The sequence below is a fragment of the Ambystoma mexicanum genome, chromosome 6q (assembly GCF_040938575.1).
Source record: "Ambystoma mexicanum isolate Mex_15411 chromosome 6q, UKY_AmexF1_1, whole genome shotgun sequence".
Taxonomy (NCBI): Eukaryota; Metazoa; Chordata; class Amphibia; order Caudata; family Ambystomatidae; genus Ambystoma; species Ambystoma mexicanum.
The window spans coordinates 1545537938-1545564987 of NC_090937.1; the positions used below are offsets into that span (position 1 = coordinate 1545537938).

The 27050-nt window shown below is 47.1% G+C and overlaps 1 protein-coding gene across 2 annotated transcripts in view; it reads right to left on the reverse strand.

Annotated features, from left to right (window-relative positions):
• The window catches only part of DNAAF9 (dynein axonemal assembly factor 9), a 2133167-nt gene that overhangs the window by 1574705 nt on the left and 531412 nt on the right, over positions 1–27050 (reverse strand). For both annotated transcript variants that reach the window (XM_069632250.1, XM_069632251.1), the window contains exon 8: positions 17634–17732. In XM_069632250.1, coding sequence (XP_069488351.1) covers positions 17634–17732 — 99 coding nt within the window. The remainder of the gene's footprint in view (positions 1–17633; positions 17733–27050) is intronic.

Genomic DNA, 27050 nt, shown 5'->3' on the forward strand with positions numbered 1-27050 from the left:
CCACTTAAGGTACCGTGTTCCGCCTGGCTTCCCTTGCCACCGACTGTACGGGGTAGATTTAGCCCCCGGCTTTCGAACCTGGGTTAGCCTGGGACACACTGGCTAAACTTTTCTGAGCCTCTCTAAACTCTTTTCGAACTCTCTGCAGGACTTTCAAAGCCTAGTGTAACTGTGTGATCTTGGGCGCATTTGTGCTCTGCTCTCTCTAAGAGCGGGCCTAGCCTATGGACTTTGGCTCACCGGTGACTTTTGCTCTTCTGCCTTGCTAAAAGTGTTCCTAAATCTTAGAGTGGTGTATCTTCACATATTCTCTCTTTCCCCCCCCCTTTTTCGTGAACTTATTGGAGTGCCATCTATAGTTAAGCGCTCACCTCTGTCTGAAAATAAATGGTGTTAACTAAGACTTGTCTGATAAGGAATAAGGGTTGTATATATCATAATAGTAACTGTGTTCAGAGTGTTTTACAATAAGAGTGCTGAAGTGTTTCAAACAGTGTGTTTTTAAATAAATAATTATATACTTTGATACCAAAGTTCTGGTCAGTGTTTGCTTGTGCTATTGTATCTGAGTGCCTATTGTGTATACTTTGCATACTGCCTAACTCTTCTTGAGGGAAGTCTGACTGCTCAGCCACAGCTACCAGGTAAATCTGGGTGGTACAGACTGCTACCAAGTGGGTTTACTGCTAACACCTGTAGTCCTAAATCTTTTGCAGTGTTCCCAAAGGGAACTGCACAGGTTTCTGCCTAACAGTCCTCAAAAGCGACAAAAATAGTTTCTGCCTCTTTGGTCTGGTGGCTTATTAGTTAGCTGGACTAATGATTTAAGAGTGCCATACTCTTCTTTGGCAGATTGTAATGCATCCTCAACTGCTTTCCGGAACAGGCCATTGGGTTCTATTGGCATGTTGGGGAGTGTTGCCTGGGTTTCAAGTTGGGTTAAATCCTGTTTGGCAAAGCCATGCATGCCGTTTAATGATGATTGTCCATTCTGCAACGATCCTGCCTGCGTTATCTGCGGCATCCAAGTTATTCTTTAAGATGCAGCTGGGCACTGCCTTGCCTTCTGCTACTGCGAGGGACAGCTGAGATTTCAGGGTTTCCGGGGCTGAGCCCATTAAGGTTGCAATTCCATCCAACGTGTGGCCGTTGTAGCTTGCCAATAACGTGGTATTGTTTGCAATCCTTGTTTGAAAGGCTGCCGAGGTGGCCACTTTCCTCCCTAGAGTGCAAAGCTTCCTGCTTTCTTTATCTGTGGGTGCTTCCGAAGAAGCTAGTGTGTTCCCGCCCTTGTTCACATAGTAGTTACTACTAGCGAGTCTGGTTTCAGTTGACCTCTTATGTAAAGTGGGTCTGCGGGCGCAAGGCAAAATATCTTTCCAATACATGGGCTCACAGCCCGCGTTTGGCTTGGAGTTTCTAGCAAGGGCAGAATTCTCCTTTGAATTGATTCGAGGATGGGTATGAACTGAGTAACAGCTTTTTTATCCCCTAATATGTCCTCTACACAATCCTTATCCAATTGCGTTTCCTGAGTCTGGGTCTGGATCTGGAAATGCTCAGCTGCTTTAATGAGCATATCATTAAACTGAGGCTGGTTGTCCACTGATGATTCTGCCACTGATGAGTCTAGGTGATCGGGAGAGGGTAGGATGTAAACATACTCCTCATCATAATATTTATCTACCTCCTCTTGGGTATCTTGCTCCTCAGTGTCTGAATTGGGATCATAGAGATCATATTGGACAGGATCTTGCTGTGAACTAATTAAAAGCGAGTTTGGACGTGGCCTCTTCACTGGGGGTTGTGAGGTGGATGTGCCACTAGTGGCTGGCGTATTCTGTAGGCTGTGTACTGCCTGTGGATTCTTTTCAAAGAAATCTGCCATGAAGGACATCCTACGCATTACCCTATCAATGTCTTCACAGGACCAATCAGAGGAACTAGGTATATTAAATGAAGTAGGTACAGTAAGGGGAGTTTGGAGTATTTCTGGAGTTGGCTGCTTGTGTCTCAGAGCACCAGCTAGGGTACCCCTCCCCCTTGGGAAGCACTACTTTTCTCCTTGAGTAGTGTACTACCCTTCTCCTTATGGGAATGGTGACTCTTAGAAGATTGGTGACTCTTAGAAGACTGTTTTTTCGATGTTCTCCCTTTAAGGAGTGTCTCTGGGACGTGTTTTTGCATCAACTGGGCTACTTTCAAAGAACTGGTGGTTTTCGACCGTTTTCGACGTTGGTGTGGAGCGTCGAGTCTCAGCGGATGGGAGGTCCGCAGCTGCGTCTTACGATGCTTGGCTTTCAGCCGCTGTATTTGACACCGCGTGCGTGTTGCATTTGTCGCGTGACTTTAGAGGCCTGTCATGTGGCGATCGAGAACTTGAGTGCCCAGATGACGGGGAGCTTGTGGACCTACCCCATGATGCTGTGTGTGGCCATGTAGACTATGACTGTTGTCGACTTTCGGCCATGGGTTATGTGCTTTGTGTGGGCTGCAGTGTGTGTGCTATTGCCGCCGTGTGTCGTCCCTGTAACAGCACCGCTAGCCTGTCTATTGGAGTTGGGTTCTAGCACGTAGGAATCGATTGGTCCCCCCCGCCCCCCATCGACTTAGTCGTCCGAAAAGAGGTGAGCTGCCATTGCTGGATGCACCCGCCACATCCAGGGCGGCCTCGGCCTGCATGGCGTGGTGGCCCCAACGCTTGGTCTTTCGGTCATTGAGTGTTTTCGGTTTGAAAAGATGACAAGCTCGACAATGGCCCGCATCGTCGTCCCGTGCAAGACAAAGGTTGCACACCTGGTGTTTGTCTTTCCAGGGGAACTTCTAGTTGCAACTGCGGCAGAATTTAAATGGTCTGTTTTCGACATTTGGATCGAAAGGCAGCTAGGCGAAAATAGAGAGGGTAAAGGGAATAAGCATTCTCTTAGAGCCCTAAGAAATGTCAACCCCCCCTCTCCATACTGTCTCGGCCGAGGCCAGGTGCGGCCTTCCAAGGCCAACGGGGTGCATCGAATCAAGGTCTTTGTCCGACGTTCCTCCTTATCACCGCCGTCGTAGATGTTTGTTGAAGGTCAGCTAATTAAAGGATAGAAAGAGTAACTAACTAATTAATTTTTAATCAATGGCGCTAGCCGAAAAGGAACTCCGCGATTTAGCGTCCGTCGATCATGGTGGAAAAAACAATCTGAGGGACCTTGGTGCGTGCAGAACCATGGATACAGTGGACGTCACACTAGGGATAGTTTTACTGGCACGCACTGTCAAAGTCCTTTTTTGAGTTTTGAATACAACAACTGTAATACTCCGCAGCTTTCACTAGATTTCGGCACATGCATAGCATGTGATCCAAGCAGATTCCACAAGCCTCAGAAACATATATATTAGTGAATGTTTTAGTGTGTTACTTACCAGTGGTTTTTAATAACTGTATTTTTGTACAGTCTAAGTTGTATTATTAACAGTGCTTCACAATGAAGTGTGTTTAACTAAACCCTTCACCACTCTCCAATGTTACCAAGTCTAAGCCTTGCTGTTCAGTAATACTACCCAGATAGTCTCAGGCTAGACATTAGTGTCTTTCCCTGTTCATCGGAATAGAGCGGCCTCTCAGAATCTGTCCACAGGGCTGATTCTGAACATCCATCTGAACAGTGTCACAAGCTATAATCTATTTCTTATCTCTAATGCTAAACTATTGAGTTGCTCAGTATGAATAAGCTCTCTATTGAAATCATGTTGCTAATAAAAGGCATTGCATTAACAGCAATAGTACTCAGTGCCTTAAGAAGGATAAGAAATCGAGGGGGGCTATTACAAGGGGGTGGTGCTGGGTGTGGCCTAACGAGTGATGGCGTGGGCTACATGAGATTCAGAGGGAGGAAGCTGCAGGTGGCTAAGGTACGAGCGACCTGCCCTAAACAATACACCAAGAATGTCATAGCGACCCGATGGTTGCTATGGCATCGTTGGAGACGGGTACATGTCTGTGTTTCGTCACGTATTTCCCAGAGACCAATTTTGCTGGTCTAGTCTTTATCCAAGATGGCACCGCTCCTCTGCATCCTACTTGTACACCTCTTCGCTGCGGCTTGGGTAAGAGGCTAGTTATTTTCTGCTTGCTGCTCCTTACCTCTCTCATTCTCTTTCGGCTTCCTTTGGGTGCTGCTACTCCTTCCGAGCTTCCCTACAGTCTACCTTTTGCCTTCCTGCTCTATATGCTGTTATCTAGACACTACCGTTACAACAGACATCCAGCCTTTGGAATCGGCTTTCCTGTTGGTTCCTGCGACTTTCAGAGTCCTGTTTTGAATTTGTCCATCAGTTCACTATTCCATCAGTTGGGGGGTTCGGTGGGGGACGGTTTGTGCCAGAACTGGCTTTTCCCCCAGAAGCATTTTCCCTTCAGATTTCCATCTCGCTTTAGCCTGTTACATTGGGCTGACAATGGGGCGACTGGAAGGGGCAGACCACATCTCTTCCAAGAGCGCAAATCTTCAGTACACAAGAAAAAAAGGGTCCAAGACGGGAGGATCGAATTGAAGACCTGTCACAAGTGAAAGGTGAGGTTGACTTGAGAATGAATCCATGCAAAAATGTATTTTGGGTCACTCTGCATGGTCTCTGGTGGTTATATTTACATCTATTCTGCACCTTGTAAAAACACTTCTGTCTGGTTCGTTCAGTTTGTAGATAAATCACTGTCCCACTTGGTTTATAAACAGTTTTAATGATTCTGTAAATGAAATCAATCATAAGAAATTTCCTGAACAAATGTATTCATTCCTTATAAAACCATATTAAGAAAAATTGTATGATTGTAGTTATTTGTAGTCTTCCATTCAATCTTAAATTGAAGACTACAAATACCACAATACAATTTAGAAGATGGACATAAAATAGCCTGAACTTTTTCTAAATGCATTTTTGAGACTCGCAACAAAGCAATTTGTGAAAAAAGTAACATGACTGTTTTCCATTGCCTGACAAATGATGCTTCATATGTGAAAGGATAATTCACTATTCTACTAAACGAAATGCCTTTTGGTGTATGAAATAAGCTCACATGAAGATAAGTGGGTTTAAAACATTGTGTGTGACAACATATTGTTCCACATTTTGTAATCGTCTTGAAAGAGGACACAGATTTGGGTAGCCAATTGGTGCTTTGTGTGTGCTTTTAGAATAAAAATGCCCCGATTGCAGTTCTTAGCACTGAAAAGGGTTTGTAGAAAATAATGGTTGCTCAAATGGGGCATATTTATAAATAGCGTTTCATTTATATGCTCTTATTAACAAAAAGTGGCGTGTAAGCTGCTTCCTACTACTGGGCTGCTGGAAAGGTGGGGGCAGATGACTGATCTCCTGGACCCATAGGGGTCTCTGAGACGATTCAGGAGCTCACCAGAGACCGGTAAGAAAACAGAGCTTCATGTCTTGAAGCAGTGCAGCCCCCAGGGTTCGAAATAGAGGAGAGCTCAGAGCCACTTAGCGTCTGCATGTAGCCTAGTAGAACCTGGTTAGCTGACACCAACAGTTACCAGGAGCTACTTTTGGCTTGCCAGGTCAACTGATGCCAAACAAACACCTATGTAAATTGTAACTGAGCATTTGGCGCAATCTATAAATAAACATTCAGACACTTCAATATGTCATTTATTAAAGCATATGGGGTCGTAAATAAGAGACAAAATTATAGGTGTGCCTATCCTTATGTGGATGTTAGATATCCAGGACGCTATGTACTATCTCCTTGTTCCCCAGTGGTAGCTCCTGGTCCCTGGATAATGCTGGATATCTAGGAGCTGCATGTAGCTCCTGCTTATCCAATCTGAATTTCGATTCTTGAGCCCCTCTACAAAACAAATGCAATAAGTCTAAACACACGTCGAGACTCAAAGCAAGGGCCCCAGGCCAACCCTGATCTGAGGCTTGATGCTTTGCATGAAATCAAAATGCATTTTGGGAACATCAGAATAATCACAATTCCAGAAACTGATTATGATAGTAATTCAAGCATGCAGCATTTCGGAGAATGTAATGCACACTGGGTTGATTGGTGCTCATTTCATATGTCACAAACTCACCAACAGTGAGAGGTCAGCAAACCGCAAGTGAAATATACTTCCTTTGGAAAGCTACAACCAGGGGTGGACTGAGAACTTGTTCCCTATAGGCCAGTCCACGCCTGGCTACAACATTCTGGCACAGGCTGTGTATTTACAGAGGACAATTGTTCGGTACCCTAAATGCATGGATATTATAGAGTGCACTAAACTCGAATACCAGTTTCAAACGCAACACAGGAGAAAATTAAGTCAAATCCTTTTAAGTGGAGGGGCGAGGGAGTACCGGCAAGAGTGTTCGAAACTGCTCTGCTGCTACCGCCAACAATCAAAATTGCTTTCATTCCCAGTCACTGAAAGAACATATGTGCATGTTTTACAAAAGAGGCACATCCACCAGGACTCGTGAGAAAGCAGCAGAACCATACTTGCATGTTTTGAGAAGGTCTTATATTACTGGAGAAAGAAATCTGTAAGAACCCACCCCCACCCCCCAATTAGAGCAGTCCAACTTTGGTCTACAGCATGTCAATTCACGGTTGACCCACATGAGGCTACAGATCAGGTTAACATCTATATGCAATGGCAATTTTAAGGTAAGTCATGCCCGTAGCATTTAATTTATTTGTATTCATTTACTGGTGTTGGCGAACACAGCACTTTGAATACAAACACTACACACAGAAGGCAAAATAGTAAGCCGACCAGTGCTGTTGCTAGGTGATCTGCAAAGGTAGGGTAGTGGAATGCGAATGAACCTCATTCGCTCGGTGAAGAGAAAGTGGGAACATAAGTGGAGGTAAGACACGGACAAAACAGTTAATTACATCGTGAAATATAGAGCCCAACCACTTAGAATATATACATTGGTTTCAATTATGTTTGTGTACAGATGGGGAAGGAGTGGGTGCCACTGCTGTAGCTTCAAGAGAAAGATTTTTTTTCGGGTAATCTTGTAGCCCTCAACAGACTGCAGAGTCTGTTTTTAATTCTGCTGTCAATAGGAATGAATGCCAATGGTAGGAAGCCAACAGGTAAATCCAAAAGCTGGGAGAAGCAGCGTGGACAGGCAACAGAAGTTTCGGACTGGATGTGGTTACAAATGATAAATTACTCACTGTAGTGACTAACGTACTCCTAGTCCATAGTCCCCTTTTCTCCATACTGTAAGGACGTCCCTCGCTAGGGACGGGAGACGGAACCTTTTTCACCACAAAAATCTTCCCGTTTAAATGTAGATGCACGTGGGGGCGCCACTCCTCAGTCCCCTTTGACGCGTCGACAATATTAACATACACCAGTTTTATTAGGGGGAGGATGGTGGGACGAATTGAGGAAAGGGGACTATGGACTAGGAGTATGTTAGTCACCACAGTGAGTAATTTACTCCTACATTCCGTCCAGACAGTGCAAGACCCTCTGAGCGTCATCCTTAGGGTCAGCGAAGAAAGTCGGTAACACCTTCTCCTCATTTGGGTGAAACCTTAGATAAGAATGCGGGTGAGATCCGAGCACCACCTTGTCCTTATGAAACGTAGTATATGGCTCTGAAGCCACCAGCGCCTGGATCTCACTGATCCGGCACGCCGAGGTAAGGCTCACTAGGAGGGCCGTCTTAATGGTGACTAGCCTAATGTCCCCGGGTGCCATACGCTTGAATGGTTTATGTGCTAGGGCACCCAGGACTACATTGAGGTCCCACACAGTGTGGTTTCTTGATAGGCGGATACAGTCTGGTCAGGCCCACCAAGTGCCTCTTAACCACCGGATTTTAGGATGAAAATACCTACTCTTCCGAGTTCCTGTATGCTCCAATGGTCGCCAGCATGTGTCTACCTGCACCCCTGAGTGTGCGAAGTACGCAGAGAAAGATAGCACGTCGTCCAACGTGCAAGTCAACGGATCAAGCTCTTGATGCCGCCCAGTGACAAAACCTGGTCCACTTGCTTGTGTACTGGCTCCTGGTAGCATCGCTCGTAGTCCCCTCTATAATTGCCAGGATAGCCTGTGACAGGTGCAGATGCTTCAGGGTGACCTATTCAGGAACCACGCTGCAAGGGCTAACTTCTGCAGGGAGGGGTGAATGACCGTGCCCCCCTGCTTGGAGAGTAGGTGTGCTGGGCCCAGCGGAAAGTGCCACAAGGCCTGGTCCGACAGGCTGAGCAGTTCCAAAAATCAGGGTCTTGCTTGCCACCATGATGCCATCAAGATGATCCGAAGGGGCAGCGACTCCCAGATCCTGCAGATGACCCTGTGCACCAGGGGAGTAGTGGGGAAATCATACATGTTCATGTTGGTCCAAGGGATCTGCATCGCATTGCCCAGCGAACACCTCCCCTGGCCCAGTCAGGTGGTGTACTGGGGGCACCTCCTGTTGGTACTGGTGGCAAAGAGGTCCACTTGCGGATGACTCCACCTGTTGTAGAACCCCTGAAGGACCTGTTCGTTAAACTGTATTCATAGGTGTCCACGCCAAGCCTGTCCGACTCTAGGTCGGACTCCCCTGGGAGGTGGACTGCCAACAGGTGCATGTTGTTCACCAGAGCCCATTCCAAATGTCAACAGCCAGTCTGCAGAGGGGAGGGGACCGGGTGCCACCCTGCTTGTTGATGTAATACATGCTGGTGGAGCTGTCTGTTTTAATGAAAATCACCTTGCTGTTGATCATTGGCAGGAAGGCTTTGAGAGCAAGCCAGATAGCCATCAATGCGAGCCAGTTGATGTGCGCCAACTGCTCCTGACGGGACCATACTCCATGGACATTGTGGCTGTCCAGGGTAGCTCCCCAATCTTCTACGGATGAGTCTGTGGTAATAGTGACCTGAGGCACTGGTTGGTGGAAGGACCTGCCTATCAGCAGGTTGTTGTCTGTACCCCACCAGACTAGATCCTGGTGGAGATGCTGTGGTATACTGACCTGCTCCGCCTGAGAACCCTTCTCCTGGTTCCAGGAGGCTGAGAAGTGTAGCTGTAGTCACCTCATTTTGAGCCTCGTATGCAGCACTGCAAGGAGACATGCAGTCTTGACTCCCAGGATGTATTGGTACCACCATGCCGAGGTGAGTGCTCTGCTGAGAAAATGCCCAGTGGTCCTCTTGATAACTGCGATCTTGTCCTCTGAGGCGAAGATCCTCTCGGAGATTGTGTTCCAGATAAGGCCCTGGAAGGTCAGACTCTGCGTGGGCACAAACTGCGACTTTAAAATCCAAGGTTATATAGTGTATCCGCGAGGGTGGAGGCTGTATGCTGGACTGCCTCCAGAGACCTCGCCCTGACTGGCCAGTCATCTAGATATGGATAAATGTGATTGCCCTGTGCCCAGAGTAGTGTTGCCACTGCGTTCATTAGCCTTGTAAAGACCCTGGGGGCTGAATGGAGTCCAAAGGGTAGAAGCCTGTATTGAAAGTGAAAACCCATGATCTTGAGCCTCAGGAAGGACTGATGGGGCTCCCAGATCGGGACGTGTAGGAAGACATCCTTCAGATCCAGGGAACACATCCAATCTCCTGCACACAATGTCTCTGCTATGAAGGCTGGATTAACCATCTTGAACTATTGGAAGAGAAGGGAAATGTTCAGGGTGGAAAGGTCTAATGCAACTCTCAGGCCAGTCTGGTTCTTTATGTGTATGGCGCAAATTGCCCTGCTGCGAGGCTGGGACTTCCTCCACTACCTGGCTCGCTACTAGTGAGCGTATTTCCGCTAACAGAGTTGCTGTACCAATCTGCGGGGGCGGGGTGAGGAAGGTGGAGGAGGGACGGGGAGCCGGAAGCCCATGGATGCTACTGAGAGGATCCAAGGGTTTGTGAATTTTGTCCGCCAGCGGTGTATGTGAAGGGCAAGCCCGCCAACCACCGGAAACACGTGGATACGGATGGGCCTGTCACAATGTCTTCCTTTCTGATGGTGGATGTGAGGAGGGGGACTGGAAAAAAATCCTTGCTAGCCGCTTTGTGCTGTATGCGCCTGTGCCAGTTAGGGGATCTGTCCGGTTGCCGGGACCGTCTTTCCTGGAAACCTCTGAAGGACCGACCCTTGTCCGAGCGATGGTGCATTTGGCTGTAGGTTTTAGGAGTTGGACTTGAGGTGAGGATAGATAAAGATTTTGCTGTCTGAGCTATTCTTTTTCTTATCGAGTTCCTCTTCCTTTGTCAAATGGAACTGGTCTCCCCCTCAAAAGGAAGGACTAGTATACGTTCCCGCACATCTGAATTTTGTCGCTCTTAGCCAAGCCATCCTTCTCATGTCAGTGGCATTGCAAATGGCACGACCTGAAGTGCCAATGTGGGAAACTGTGGACTCCATTATGTCTTGTGCCACTATTTTGGCCTCAGTCAACCCAGCCTTGAAGCGAGACTGGTTGTGAATAGGGAGCTCCGGGAGGAAACAAGCAATCTCCCGCCATAGTTTTCGGGTTGACAGCCGCCGACATGGCATCCATGGAATCCCACTTCGGAAGGATGTAGTGGTGCTTGCCAAAAAAGGGTGGCTCAAGCCACACTCTACCCAGTCTACCAATACGCGTCTCAACACTAGTACAGGCAAACGGAAGGCGACCCCTCTTCTTGTCGGCGCACCCCGATCCACATTCCTCTGTGATAGCGGCTGCATCACTTTACTCCAAGCCACAATTGTCCTCAGCGACTTCAGCCTCGGCACTCATGGGGAAGGAGGAAAAGATCTTGGAGGCATTAGGGAAGAAAATGTATTCCAGCACCACTGGAAGAGGGGTCCCCTTCCGTCTGCCTGTACTAGTGTTGAGACGCGTATTGGCAGACTGGGTAGAGTGTGGCTTGAGCCACCCTTTTTTGGCCAGCACCACTGCATCCTTCTGAAGTGGGATTCCCGTTCTAGCAGTAGGGCGTAACACGAGACCTTCAGCCGGTAACCCTGCCTCCAGTTATTCCACCTGTGGCTGCCGGATTTGTAAGTACTCAGCCAGGCCCGCCAGCCGCTCGTGAAAAACTTTGGCTGACGGAGTGTACGGGTCGTCATCCTCGTCTGTGTCCACTGTTGGGACACGCAGGACACAATGGGACACAAGGAGCCAGAGTAGTGCTGGGCGCAGGCAGCTGTGGCGTGCTGATTATCAGTGCCGGAGGCTGCTGAGGTGGCAGAGCCGGGGCTGCCGTGACTGGTACAGGCATTGGGGCCGGGGCTGCTGTGAAAGGAACGGCATGGGAGCCAGGGTGCTTGCGGCTGTACAGGAGGGAGCATGTCCCTGATCATGTCCCCGTTAGGCAGAAACCTGTGCAGTTCCCTTTGGGAACACTGCAAAAGATTTAGGACTACAGGTGTTAGCAGTAAACCCACTTGGTAGCAGTCTGTACCACCCAGATTTACCTGGTAGCTGTGGCTGAGCAGTCAGACTTCCCTCAAGAAGAGTTAGGCAGTATGCAAAGTATACACAATAGGCACTCAGATACAATAGCACAAGCAAACACTGACCAGAGCTTTGGTATCAAAGTATATAATTATTTATTTAAAAACACACTGTTTGAAACACTCCAGTACTCTTATTTGTAAAACACTCTAAACACAGTTACTATTATGATATATACAACCCTTATTCCTTATCAGACAAGTCTTAGTTAACACCACTTATTTCCAGACAGAGGTGAGCGCTTAACTATAGATGGCACTCCAATAAGTTCATGAAAAAGGGAGGGAAAAAGACAGAATATGTGAAGATACACCACTCTAAGATTTAGGAACACTTTTAGCAAGGCAGAAGAGCGAAAGTCACTTGTGAGCCAAAGTTCATAGGCTGGGCCCACTCTTAGAGAGAGCAGAGCACAAATGCGCCCAAGATCACACAGTTACACTAGGCTTTGAAAGTCTTGCAGAGAGTTCGAAAAGAGTTTAGAGAGGCTCAGAAAAGTTTAGCCAGGCTGTCCCAGGCTAACCCAGGTTCGAAAGCCGGGGGCTAAATCTACCCCGTACAGTCGGTGGCAAGGGAAGCCAGGTGGAACACGGTACCTTAAGTGGGAAGGATCCTCCAGCGGTGGCAGTTGTTCCTGGCAGCGGGTGCAAGTCTCAGCGTCGTCCAGAGGAAGAGAAGATCTCGACTTGGAGGAAAGATGAAGGTCGTTGCACTGCCAGGGAAGAAACCAGCCGCTGAGTTTTCCGGTTAAAGGTATTACCCTTTATTTCACGGCCGTGGTAAAACGTGGTATTCCGGTTACCGGGGTGCTTGGCACAGGCAAGGCGGCCACGAGATGCGTTGGGAAGGCGAAAAGACAGTGAAACTGGTTATCCCCACCAGTCAAAGGAAGAAGACTCTCCGGCGGGAGATCTCCTCTGTCGTTGGGAAAAGTGGTGAGACGGTTCCGCAGGGCTCCACCGGTGGTGTCGTCATAGCAGGTCGGCTCAGCTTCTCCCTCCTCGGATTCTTAGGTCCTGTGGCGACTTCTGAAGTTCCAGTCCCCAAAGCCCTGCTTTTATGCAGAAAACCCCCATTCACTCAGCCTAGCTGTCACTCAAACATGCTAAGTGGTGAGCCGGCCGGCTCACCACTTGGGCCAATCAGGACGGAGTGCGACTTGAGTTGCCTCGGCAACTCAGTCCAGGGTGCCTAAATCCCCCTCAACGCCTCCTAAGTACCCCAGACAGAGTGGCACCACTTTGGAGGGCTTCTGTGGAGAAGCCCGCCAAAAAGTGGAACAAAAGGCTCGACTTGTGTTGGAGTCACAGAAGAGAACACAAACGCCATTTTAGAACCGAGTTTTGGCAAAAAATACCAACCGGAGAATTAATAATAAATAAATAAACCGGCGGTATGTTCGAGGCTATCGTAATTAAATAAATAAAGATAGTAGCCTCGAACAATGGGAAATATTTGCGGTTGAATATAAAAAGTAGTATCCACTGCCACCAGCCAAAACTCGATCAGGGGGGACAGAGACATGCCCCCTCGACTAACAGACCCCGGGGCAATCGAATTGCCCCGGCCAGTACGTCCACAATATGATGGTTTGTACTGGTTCTGTTCAGATTTCAAGACTAGTAAAGTCAATGGTGACTTTACATGCCCTGGGAGACAGTAGTCAGTCCCAGGGTATGGAGTCTATACTGGGGGGGTCACTATGACACCCCTGTTTTACTGCACTGAGGGTGCTGTGTAACACACATCACAAAAACACATGAGGCCCTATGGAGTAAAAGACCCCATAGCCCATTAAACACATCTAGAGTCAAAGAAACACACTCAAATCATGTCCAAGAGTGAAGGTAAAAGAGTCTCACTCTTGGCAGGAGAAAAAAATAAACCCTAAAAATCCAGCAAAGCTCCTGGGGGACTCACTAGGTTAGGAAATTCAGCCTAAACAGAGAATTCTCCCTAACAGTCCCTGAGGATGGTACCCATCTGTGGTAATCTCACGAGTGCGAGGAACTTCTCAAAGTACTGGTCTTCACGGGCAGGAGGAGTGCCTGATGGTATAGGCATAGGGGTCAGGCCCTGAGGCTGCTGTGTCCTGGGAGTGCCCTATCTCTCTGTATAGGGCGAAGTATACCTGCCCAGGGAAGTGGATGGATAGGGTGTGGACCAAGTGACAGGGGTAGACCAATCCCATCTGGAAGCTCTTTCCCCTGCCTGGTCTATGAAGGGAAAAGGCGTCCGGTGAGCCATCATTTTGTCTGGCCCGGCAGCCATTTTGGTTTGCTCCTAACTTGCTGAGCTGGGACCGGCTTCCACCAGTATGCTGATCGGTGAGGCCTACCCTGCAATTCAGGACGGGACCGGGTAGGCGGCGTGCCCTTGGCAGTGGTGCCAGTGGTGCTGCGTGCAGGTTCCCCCTCAGACATGGGTTGGGTGTTAAGGTGTAACCCTTTGGGTTGGGACCCGGTAATAGAGCCTTGCGGCCCTTCAGCGGTAGCACCGGTAGGATCTTGCGACCCCTTGGCATGGTGGTCAGTAGCTGAAGCAGCCTTGGTGTTGTTGCTGTTGTTAGGACCGGTTAGGTCCCTCCTGCTTGGGCGCCTCCTTTGGAAGGAGTCACCCTTGCCGGGTGCGGAGGAGAATAGGGCACCTACCTTGGGCCTTGTCTTCTGCTTCACAAATGCTTTGAGGTCCTCTGGAGGCGATCTTCCGAAGAGCTCCCGCCACCTGGCTAGTCGGTTCTTGAGCGTGCATGGAGCCAAGGCTTTGCATGCGGTACAGCCGTCCCAGCTGTGGTCTGGGCCAAGGCAGAGGAAAAAGAGGGCGTGGGGGTCGGATGTTGAGAAGGGAACCTTGCAGGCTGGACACCTGCTGAAGCCAACCGACATCGACATGTGCCAGGGAGGAGCGTGGCGCCAGAGGATAAAGCAGTACCTGATAATTGAAAAGAAAAAAAGACGACAAGAATACTTCTCCAGGGAAGAGCGCATGGAATTACTTGGCCAGAAGACCAACCCAGGAGTGCTGGTGAAGGCGGTCCGTTCCTGTTGAGGTGGAAAATAAGACTGGAGAGTGGCGCTTGTGGGCGGAGTCCGGTGAGCGCATGCTCCCAGAGCCGCAGCCCCATGCGCATCTCAATTTAAAGGTTAAGATGTTTTTTTCTTGTGGAAAAGGTTCAGTTTCACGTCCCTAACGAGGGACGCCCATACAGTATAAGGGAAAGGGGACGGGACGTAGGAGTGTGTCTAGGTAGGGGTTTAGCAGGATATAGCGTTTAATGGGGAGGGGAATCCAATGGATAGAATTGAAGACCAAAAGGAGGGGGAGTGATTGGTGCTGCATAGTCAACTTGTGTGGCGTACATGTGAAAGGTAAAAGTGAGGTTTAAAAATGGATGGGTGGAAAAGATGGGTAGTTCCACAAGGAGGATGGAGTTCACAAGTTGAGAGTGTACTATACCAAGGGGTTACTTGATAATGGGGAAGATTTTGCAGCTATTAATTAGGTTAAGCTTTTCTGTGCTGCCGAAGCTATTGATATGATAATCTGATGGAGTTTAAGGATGCTACAAAGATGACCTCCAGGATACAATCCTTGCAGGAGAGGGTCAGAAGGTTATGCAGAAATTAAATAGGAGAGGCGAGAAAAGAGTTGGGATGTTGATAAAGCCATTTTGTGTCAGATGGCAGAGAACCAGCTAGAGATGAGAGGATGGCTGTGCGGTGGAGGACGACAACGGAAGATAATTTGGGTGCCGTCAGCAAAAAGGTGGTAAGAGAAAGAGATCCGCTTGCAGAGACAGGCGGTGTAGAGCATAAATAGAAAGGTAAAAGGACTGATCCTTTGGGAGAAGGCGGAACCATAAAGTGCTATCTTTCCAAGAGATGAAGAATGAGTGGTTAGACTGTTAGGATGCAATCCATTTGATTGCAGTCTTGGAAGCAAAAGTAAGTGTACGGTCCGCACAGTCATCATGGAACATCAAGATGGGTCAGAGTTTAGACTGACGAGGGAGCTAGAGACGTGGGGCAATAACAAACCTATCACCAAATTCCCCACAAGTGACATTCCACAACTGATTTTGGGCCTACTCATTATCCCAACAACTAATTAAAAAGCTATTCTAATTAGGCCTTGCTGCATAATGTATTGAAATAATGTATGATCTGTCAATTGTGCAAAACGAGCAGCCCTGTGCATTAGATGGAGTTGGTTAAAAGTGGGGTCAAATTCCTAGTTGTTCATAGGCCCAGGAGACTCTTACTCTTGTTGTATTTTCTTGCGCTGTCATTGATATGCAGGTTAAAGTCCATAAAGACAAATTATTACAAAACCCTCCTTTGTAATTGCTTGAGATTATTTATTTAAATTTCTATTTTTGTTAAGTTAATACAAATGTAATTTTAAGCATTCATAATGATTTCTCAGAAAGTGTGTTTTAGTTGAGTTCATCCTAGCATCAAAAATAGCTATCATGTGTTTTTCATTTCATCAAGGCTTACTAGATTGCAGTGGTTCTCGTATTATTGTTTTTCCCGTCATTGGAAATGTGAGTTTGTCACCATAATAATTAGTATCAGCAATACTATACCCACATTAATGGCAATTGCATTTAACTTTAATACTGAATGCGATCAGATGCTGGACCAAAACTGAAATGTTTCCATACTGTACAGAGAGAAGCTCAACGGCCAATAATTTTGTTTTTGTTCCTTACTGGGTCCGTTTTTTGTACCAACAGATCAAGTGATGCTCTGTTAATTGAGTTTTAATTATTTTAGTAACACGCACCCACCCTCTGGAACTCTAACCCGGTGTCGCTCAGAATGCCCCACAATTCTCCAATTTCGCAAATCTCTCAAAACATGTCTTTTACAGCAACACCTGACCAAGGTGTAATTCCAATCGACACACATAATACCAATGCACAGACCCCAACTCTCAGTACTGCGTTACTATTAAAAGATGCCAGCTCAAATGCTGGCTACCCACATTCTATACATCGCTGCGCTGCTCTAGAACTAGGTCTGTGCTTTAAACAATAAAATAGATAATGTCAAGGTTTCCATGTATATTTATCTACCCAGTGAAAGATCTCTCAATATAAACACACGTGTAGCTGGATGATCGCTCCAGTTGATGCTAGGAAATGGGCCACCTTGTGCCATCAGAAAATGTAAATGTATGTATATATTTCCAAGCACATTTAGCCATTCCTGTAGGCTATTTAGAAGAAAAAAGGTCAAACCAGCTGGAGAATATGAGCATGCATGGAATTAATAAATAAAAGTGGGCTGGCTATCACGCAAAGTTTTTAGTAAACCGCCTTGTTATGGCCCTTATTTTGATAATCCTGGAATGTTGGGGAGCATCTCCAAAACAGAGTTAAGAATTAGGGCTATGCCTTTTCTGGAGGCTATAAGAGAGAACACTATGCTTTTGCATCCTCAGGAGAGAGCTTTTGTGCCATTATCTCCTGTGGGCGGTTGTGCTACATTTCATTTACAAGTTTCCTTTAGTCAACATAGATTCTTCCTCAGGAGAGCCAGGTTCAATAACCTTCAAGGGAAGGCGGTTTTTTGTAAGTGGGTGAAGTACACCTTGTTTTATTTTTTCCTATGCACGCGGATACTAGGAAAACATTGCTTGCGGGCATACTTAGAAACCGGCAATAATGTTTGTATAAGCTTCAACCAACGTGTCAGTTAATTCTGCCTTGGCAAGCTTTTTGGCAAAGGCATGGGCAAAATGAGGCTAATTTCAGAGGTTATGGGTGGAGCTATGGCTGTGGACTGTATATTATATCCGTGATGCACTCTATTTTTTAAACCAAGAAGTGTTTGTCAATTCTTATACGAGGCATTTTCTCTTGTTTCTAAATTGATGTTTCTGTTTTGTAATATGTGTTTGTTTTATGGATTATAAATCGAAATAAACGTAATGATGAATGAATTCTCTAGATGCCCCAAGGGCATAACTCCATGGAGTATGTGCATTAAGGGTTGTACCCCATTCACCCACATGTCCCAGGGCCCACCAGTTCGCCAATTTATTTTTAGATACTCCATTAGTGGTGGGTGAGGGATTTGAAAAGTAAAATCTGAAGAGGAAAATATTTTTAATGTCAAATTATGCCTTGTGTTCATATTACACGCAATATAAATATTAAACGAAAATAGGGCCTACGGTACCTCTCCAGCCTGAGATTCTGATAGTTCCAATATAAAGGGAATTTCAAGTTCAAAATTAGAGAAGAAGGTGGTCCACTGGTGCTCAAAAATCTGCAAATCCTATAAAAAAAGAAAAAACACATTGCTATAGGAAAAGGTACATTTAGCAACATTAGCACAAAGTTATGTGTTCCTATGTTTACAATTAATAAATGGAACTTTAATCTAGTCATACCAATTAACCCATTGGGTAGACAGGCACTTGGCCTCACTAAAAGCGTGGATATGGCTAGCTAGTATGAGATTCAGATGCTGAATTAAGCAGCAAAAAGACACACGTTTTGTCAAGTCTACAAATTGTCCATGCAAGTTCATCAAAACCACCTCCCACCTCACCTATTTACACCATAGGTCAAATTACTCTCAACTATTTTGCAACCTATAAACAATCCTCATGAACAAAATGACCAAATAATGGCAGCCAACATAAATATATCCTCCTAGACAATATTCTAACAAAACATGCCAACATCCAGGCCCGACTCCAATACATCTAAAAAAAAAAAAACATTCAGTATTTCAAAGAGAAGAACAAATTACTTACCCCGGGTAACGTTGTTTCGAATGGATGTTCCTCCCATGTATTCCTCATCTTTGATATTCAATAACCAGCTTCAGCTGCTTCAGAATTTATGTTTCAGCAGAGGGCGCTGTGCGTTGATGCAGTTGACTCGATGTCCCTCAAGGGCCTCTGTCTCGAGGATTGTGTCATCCAAGCTTTATCTAGCAAGCGCAGCGCCTGTTGGATTCAGTTCTGTTTTTTCTTTCAGTAGAACTACCTGCATAAGTACGGGCTTGACCGTACTAAGCTTTGAAGGACCGAAAGCTGTAATAGCATCCGAAAATTCTAATGTGGGGTAGGCTGTGAGGACGATGAGGAATACGTGGGAGGAACATCCAGTCGAAAGACCGTTACCAGGGTTATGTAACTTGTTCTTCAAATGGATTGTGTCCTTCCATGCATTCCTCATCTTTGATAGACGCCCAAAGCAGTGTATATGTTTTGGTGGAGGGAGTAAACATTTTATCAATGGTTTCCATGAACCGAATGGAGGACAGCTTTTCCAATGCTTCCATCCTGACTGAGGGAAGAATCGAGGCACTAATGCTTCGTGAACGTGTGTATTGAAGACCACGTAGCTGCCTCACAAATGTTTTTCATAGGAACACCTCTTTGCAGAGCCGAATAGGTAGCCATGGTGGTAGAATGGGCCCTCAAGCCTTATGGAGGATCTCTGCCAACCACCCTATAGCATTCTAAAATTGCTAGAACCATCCATCTTGATAAGGTTTGCTTTGTTACAGCCTGACCCAGTCTGTGACCTGTATAACCAATAAAAAGTTGGTCATCCAGACGAAGTTTGGATTAAATAGAAATGTGCCAGTTTAGAGCTCTACGTGGATCTAATCTGTGCAACCTCTCTTCATCCTTGCTAGGATGCAGTGGAGGATAGAAAGTGGGTAGCACAATCTTTTGCCCTACATGAAAATCCGAAATGATTTTGGGCAAAAATGAAGGTTTAACCCTCAGGACTATCTTGTCCTTGTGGAATACCATAAAGGGTGGTTTAGATGGTAACGCCTACAACTCACTCACTCTATGGGCTGAAATTAGTGCTGCAAACAAAATGGTCCTGAACGTTAGTAACCTTAATGGACATGAATGTAGTGGTTCAAGTGGTGCACACATTAGGAATTTTAACACCAATTTAAGGTCCCGGACAGGAACCTGAAAAGGAGATCGGGGACGGTGGGAGGTGGGAGGGGGACACAATAGTGAGTCCCTTCAGAAATTGGATCACCAGTGGAATCTTAATAGAAGACGTTTCCTCAGAAGAGTCCTTAAAGATGGATAGTGCCACCAAATAGCCTTTAATTGTTCCAACCTAGAGCTCCATATTGACTAGGTACAGTAGAAAAGATAACAACTCTGGTGTTTTGCATAGTAAATGGTCTACATTCTTGTCCCTTCAGCAGCTGCAGAATTTGTTCCAACGACAGCGGTACAAGGATTTTGTAGCTGGCCTTTTAGCAGAAAGAAGAAATTCCCATTACGTCATCCGGGAGATCCAAATCCTTGTACCTCAGCCTCTCAGAAACCATGGCTGAAGGCTGAGTATCTTGACCTCTGGATGGTGAACCAGAAACTCCGGTCGCGAGAGAAGGTCCTCTCTTTGTGGAAGACGTATTGGAGGGCAGATGGACATGTCCAGAATGTCCGGGTACCACACCATCCTGCCCCAATCCGGGGCAATTAGGATCATGTGTTTCACGAACTCTCTCAACCTCCTGAGTACGATTGCTCTAAGCTCCAAAATATTGATGTGTAGTTTGGACTCGGATGGAGACCAACAACCACTGATTGTCAGATCGTTGGCGTGGGCTTCCCACCGGCCAGGGTTGCCAAAAAGGTTCTCCCTTCAGAATATTGTCCTCGCAGGCCAACCACAGGAGATCCTGTGCCGCCCTGCTTGGAACCGGAAGTAAGTGACATGTTGCCCAAGAACCGAGACCATCTCATTCTCAGGAGAGCCTCTGGCACAAGAAAAATGCAGGATGCCATGAGGCCGACCAACCAAGTCGAAGGCCGGGAAATGCTGGGCACTCTGAACATTGTAGACCATCTGCAGAATGTTTTGAGCCCTCACCTTGGGTGGCAAGCTCTTTCCCAAGGCTGTATCCAGCATGGCCCTGATGAATTGGAGCTTTAGAGTTGGTGTCATATGGGACTTCATGTAAATGGAGGAGAAGCCCAGTCTGTGAAGAGAGAGGCAGGTAACGTGGAGATGATTCGGTACTTCTTTGGGAAAACATGCCCTGATCAGCCAATTGTCCAGTTAGGAGTACACGTGAATCCCTGCCTCTCCTGAGACTCGCTGCCACCACCGCCACCAGTTTGGTTAAAACACTTGTGTGTAGGTCAGCCCGAATGCCAAAACTCAAAACTGATAAGAACAGCCAACGGCAAATCTCAGGTGCTTTCTGTGCTTGAGATTGATTGGCACATGGAAATAAGCATCCTGAAGGTCAAATGACATCCTCCAATGCTGGAGTTGGAGGTCCTTAAGGATCTGAGAAAAAGTGAACTTGTCCTTCCTGAGAAACTTGTTCAAGTATCTCAAGTCCAAGATGGGTCTTAGTCCGCCGTCCTTTTTGGGTATTAGGAAATAGAGAATACCTTCCTTTGTTCGTCTCCGTTCTAGGTACCCGCTCTATAGCACCTTTCTCTGCAAGATCTTGAATCTTATAGGATCACCAATTCCGAAGGACCCCAAAATGACACTCCTGGGAATCTGGGGAGAGGTAGACCTTACCAAATATGAAAAGTTGTTCCTAGCGGTGGCATTGGGAGCAGGGAAACGGCTGATCGCCGCAACTTGGGGTTCGGCAAAGTCAATATGCCTGAACCGATGGATCAACGAAGTAAGCAGGTGTGCATCTATGGAACAGCGCATCTACAATGCGAGAGGCTGCCCCCGGAAATTCTAAAAATATGGGGGAAATGGCTAGATGTGTACTGAGAAATGTCTCTTTCCCTCCGGGCCCAAAATCCCTCCCTGCTCTCCCCTAACCCCCTTGGACACCCGATGTACTTGGAATTGCCATCAGTTTTTGTTTTTCTGATATATCCAATGTACCCCCATTACCCTGCTGCCTCTTACTTACTGTCATTACTGCCATAACTTTCAGTTGAATGCCTATGTCTATGATGTTTTTGTTGTATAAATCCAAATAAACAGTGTTATAAAAAAAAAAAAACATCTGGAATCTTCAAAGAATGGTTCCCCGGTGGTTGGTTCTGAGGTCTCTGAATGAAGGGAAGTGAGTAACCTTGGGCTATGGTTTCAAATGCACAAGCATCCGAAGTAATGTCTAGCCATTTTTCAGATGCTGAGACAGTCTGCCTCACACTGGGGTTTTGTCACTCGAGACCTCAGAGAGGTTTTGAGGTGGCTGAAGCAGTGGCTGTTGGTAAAGATGACCCACCTTGAGCGGACTTTGCACCTCTCCCTCGTCCGCCATGAGGGAATCCTCTTTGGCCTCTTTGACCAGCCATTCCTATCACTCTTCCCACTTAGTAGCGAAAGGATCTACCCCTCCAAGAAGGGGGACTGGGGCGAAAGGGCTGAGGCTGCCTAATAGCGGCACCCAAAGATTTGGCAGCTGCCTTCGAGGTCTGCAGCTTTGCAAGGCTTTCGTCAGCCTTGCTGCCAAAATGTTGAGACCCATCAAAAGGTATGTTAAGGAGTCTAGATTGCACATCCAGTGCAAATCCAGACTTCCTTAACCACGCAAATTTGCGAATAACGGTGCTTGCTGCCATGGCTCTGCTCATACTGTCAGCAGAATTCAGACCTGACTGAAGAGACTCACACATGGCTTCTTTGCCGTCTCTAATAGCCAAGAAACCTTCCCTTTCCTCCCCTTTGGGAATGTGCCCAGCTGCCAAAGAAATGCAGCCCCATAGAGTGAATGAAAATGTTGCTAGGGCACATGTGGAGTTGGATGACTTAAGAGCCATGCTCCCCACAGAAAATACTTTCCTAGCCCATGTATCTACCCTTTTATCATCCCTATCCGCTAGGTTAGTTGAATAGGCTGCCTGTTTTGAGGTTGTGGTAGCTGCCTGCACCACCAGACTTTCTGGGGTGGGGTGTTTTGTTAAGTAGTTGGAATCACTACTAGTTGGGCGGTATTTTCATGTTAAATTAATGTTTAGTGCTGGGCTTGACTCTGGCATCTCCCAGTTGGCAGTCACCCTTTTTTGAAGAGCAATGTGGAATGGTAAAATGGGATCTTTTTGCAGACCCTTATCAAGGATGTCCGTTAGATCATCCGGCTCGAAGGATAGGGTAGGTCTACTCCATCCCAAGTAATGTACAACTTTAGACATCAACTGTCTATATGATGCATCTGCATGTTTATCAGATTCAGGTTTACCAAATTCTAACTCTGGTGAAGTGTCCACTAAACTGGCTGTTTGTAAGTTTTCATGAAGGTCATTTAGGCTGGACTCCTCTCATATCAAGCTATCAGGTACTCTTGGTGTACCAGACAATATACAGAGACGGGTCGCTATAATATGTACGAAAAGCAGAGCAAACATGTACATAGGGCAATCTCAGGAAAGCGACTAAAAATTCAATTGTCACTCTGTACAAATTAAAAAAAGATACCAAATATTTAATTAGGTGAATGTTCCCTCAATGTAGTATCAAAATGTAAAAAGTATACAATAGCAAAGAAGAACAAGTTACTTACCAAACTGGCAACGTTCTTTCCAACGTATTCCACATCTTTGACATGTAATGTCCACAGCTGTGTACCTTGGAAACTTCTTCGGCAGAGGGTGTCCTGCGTTGATGGCGTCGGGTCGATGTCCCACGAAGGCCTCTGTCGAGGGCGACGTCACCGGATGTTATTAATAGGAGGCACAGCGCCCGTAACCTCAGTTTATGTTTTATCTCCATAACGTGTAATCTGCACATATCCAGTGCCAGCTTGACTGCACATAGCCTTGCGGAAACGTAAGCTGCAATCGCATAAGAAATTCTCTAGAGGGGCCGGCTGGGAGGTTGATGTGGAATACGTTGGAGGAACATCCAATCGAAAGAACGTTACCAATTTGGTAAGTAACTTGTTCTTCAAATGGATTGTGTTCTCCACATCTTTGACAGACTACCAAAGGAGTACCAGAAAATGGAGGAGCGAAAAGAATTGAGTACACAATCAGATGGCAGAATAAAGCACTGCCTTACCAAAGGCCATATCTTGACCATGGAGCGTATCCAAGAGTAAAGTTTAACAAAGGTGTGGATAGAAGCCCATGTGGCTGCATCACAAATGTTCCTTATAGGAACTCCCCGTTGCAGGGCGGTGGAAGTAGCCACGCCCCTAGTGGAATGAGCTTGCAACGCTTTCCAGAGAGTCCTTGCCTGCCAAATGGTAACATTCAGAAATGGTGAGGATAATCCACCTGGACAAGGTCTGTTTTGACACAGCCTGACCCAATCGGTGACCAGCATAGTCCACAAAGAGTTGATCGTCCACTCTGAACCTGGACTACCTAGAAATATAGAAGCTCAGAGCTCTCCTAGGGTCCAATCTATGGAGCCGCTCCTCTTCCTTACCAGGATGAGGAGGAGGATAGAAAGAAGGAAGATCCACTTTCTGGCTCAAATGAAATTCAGATACTACCTTATGTAGAAAGGAAGGACGAACCCCAAGTACAACCCTGTCCTTGTAGAACACAGTAAAGGGCGGCTTAGATGAAAGTGCCTGCAATTCACTCACTCTGCAAGCGGAAGTAACCGCAACCAAGAACACTGCCTTGAAAGACAATCTCAAAGGACAAGAGTGCAAAGGTTCAAACGGAGCACCCATTAGAAATTTCAAAAACAAATTAAAATCCCAAACTGGCACCTGGAAAGGGGACGGCAGGAACACATTTGTCAGTCCTTTAAGAAATTGAGAGATCAAAGGAATCTTAAAGTAAGAACATTCTTCAGACGAGCGCTTAAAAATAGACAGCGCCGCCAGGTAACCTTTAATGGTACTCACTTGAACGCCCCTGTTGGCCAAAGAAAGTAAGAAAGACAAAACCATAGGAATGGAACACTGAAAAGCATCAACATTTTGTCCTCTGCACCAGTCACAAAACTTACGTCAATGGCAACGGTACAGGGTTTTTGTTGCCAGCCTTCTGGCCGAAAGCAACACCTCCATCACATCATCCGGGAGGTCCCAATCCTTATACCTCAACCTTTCAGATACCAAGCGTGAAGGTTGAGAGTACTGACCTCTGGATGGAGAACCTGACCCCCCTCTCGCGAGAGCAGATCCTCTCGGTAGGGAAGACGGCGTGGAGGGCAGATGGACATTTCTAGAAGTTCTGGGTACCACGCTCTCCTGGCCCAATCAGGAGCAATGAGGATCATGTGGGATCCGAACCTCTGTAACCTCCGTAACACTTGAGGAATGACGGGGACTGGAGGAAACGCATACAGCAGTGCGAATGACCATTCCACTGCAAATGTGTCTCCTAAGGCGCCTCTTAGAGGAAATTCCCTTGAGCAGAATCGCTCGCACTTGGTTAAGTCGTCGGCATGAGCACCCCATCCTGTGAGGGAAGCATCCGTCACTACAGTCACCTCCGGCCATGGTTGCCAAAACGGCTCCCCCTTCATCAGGTTCCCTTCGTTGGCTCACCATAGAAGATCCTGGGAGACAGAGATTGGAATCTGAACGGGATCCGACATCTTGCCTGAGAACTGAGACCACTGCATCTTGAGGACCTATTGCAGGGATCTCATCCTCAGCCTGGCCTCTGGCACCACAAAAATGCAGGATACCATGAGGCCAAGCAACCTTAAGAATTTGAAAGCCGGGAGAGTCTGGGCATGTTGAAACTTGTCCACCAACTGCACAATGTGATGAGCCCTTACCTTGGAAGGCGAGCACTTCCCCGAACGTGTCTAACACAGCCCCGATGTACTGGAGCTGTTGGGAAGGTGTCAGATGTGACTTCGTGAAATTGAGGGAGAAGCCCAGCCTGTGAAGGGAGCGGCAGGTGAGACCGAGGTGATCCAACGCTTGCTTGGGAGAGAGTGCCCGGATCAGCCAGTCCTCCAGATAGGGGTAGATGTGAATCACCCCTCGCCTTAGGTACGCTGCCACCACCACCATTACCTTGGTGAAGACCCTCGGGCGGAGGTCAATCCGAATGGCAGGACCCGAAACTGAAAGTACGAGTCGCCAGCCGCAAACCTCAGGTACTTTCTGTGCTTGGGATGAATCGGCACATGAAAGTAAAAACCTGTATGTCCAGAGACACCAACCAATCCTGAAGTTGAAGGGCCTGGAGGACTTGAGAAAGGGTAACCATCTTGAACTTGTCCTTCCTGAGAGGTTTATTCAACCAACGCTTGTCCAGGATGGGTCTCAATCCCCCGTCTTTCTTTGGGATCAAAAAATAAGGGGAATACCATCCCTTGTTCCTCTCCGCTACAGGCACCAGTTCTATGGCACCTTTCTCTAGCAGGGTCAAGATTTCCTGCACAAGGAGCGGATCCGGAAGCTTCAAAGAGATTCCCCGGTGGATTGTCGTGAGGCTGCTTTAGAAAGGGAAGGCAGTAGCCGTGGGTTATCGTATCCAGAACCCACGCATCCGAAGTAATGGCTCGCCATTCTTCGAGATGCCGAGGCAGTCTGCCCCCAACCGGCGAATCATGGGACATGGCCTCATGACTGTTTTGGAGCGGCTGCGGCAGCGCCTGAAGACAAAGAGGAAGCTGCCTGAGCAGCTCTGGCACCTCTATTTCTCTGACCACCACGGGTACTTTTCCGCTGACGCCTTTGACTGGCGGCCACTCTCGTCTGACCAAAGCAGGAGTAGTAAAGGAAAGAGCCTCCCCTCCACTGCTGTCCTAGAAGGCAGAGGTTGACGCACAGCTGCGCTTAAAGATTTTGCCGCAGCTTTTGAGGTCTGCAACCTCTCAAGGCTCTCGTCAGCCTTGCTGCTAAATAAGTGGACGCCATAAATGGGCATGTTCAAAAGACAGGCTTGAACATTCAGCGCAAAACCAGACTTCCGCAACCACGCAAATCTACGTATAACGGTGCTCGCAGCCATGAACCAGCTAACACTGTCAGTCATGTCCAAACTAAAATGAAGGGATTCACACATGGCATCCTTGCCATCTTGCACGAAAGCAAGGAACCCATCCCTTTCTTCCCCCTTGGGAATATGCTCAGCCGCAAGAGAAACAGTTCCACAGTGTGTGAAAATCTTGTCAAGGTACAAGTGGAGTTGGCAGATTTAAGCACTGTACTCCCGCAGAAAACACCTTGCGTGCCCAGCCGTCAAAGCGTTTGTCTTCCCTATCAGGAGAGATGGTAGGGTACGCCGCCTGCCTCGAGGTGGCTGTAGCCGCCTGAACCACCAAACTCTCGGGAGTGGGGTGAGATGAAAGGTAGCTGGGGTTGCTACCGGAAGGGTGGTATTTTTTTGGTTAACGATTTGTTAACGGCCGGAAGAGATTCCGGTTACTGCCAAGTAGCTGCCACCCTTTTCTGCAATGTCAGATGAAAAGGTAACACCGGGTGAGAGGACGGACCTTGATCTAAAATGTCTGTTAGATCATCCTGTACAAAAGCTTCAGGAGGACTGGACCAGCCCAGATACTCCATGACCCTAGACATGAGCCTCCTGTAGGACGACTCAGCATGAGCCCCAGGTTCAGGCCTGCCAAATTCCACTTTGGGAGAAGTGTCCAAACCACTGGCATCAAGAAGAGATTACCTCAACTCTTCCAATTGGCTGCCTCCCGAAAAGACAGGAGCCCCCATCAGTGCCAACAGGGCCAACCTCGAAGACTG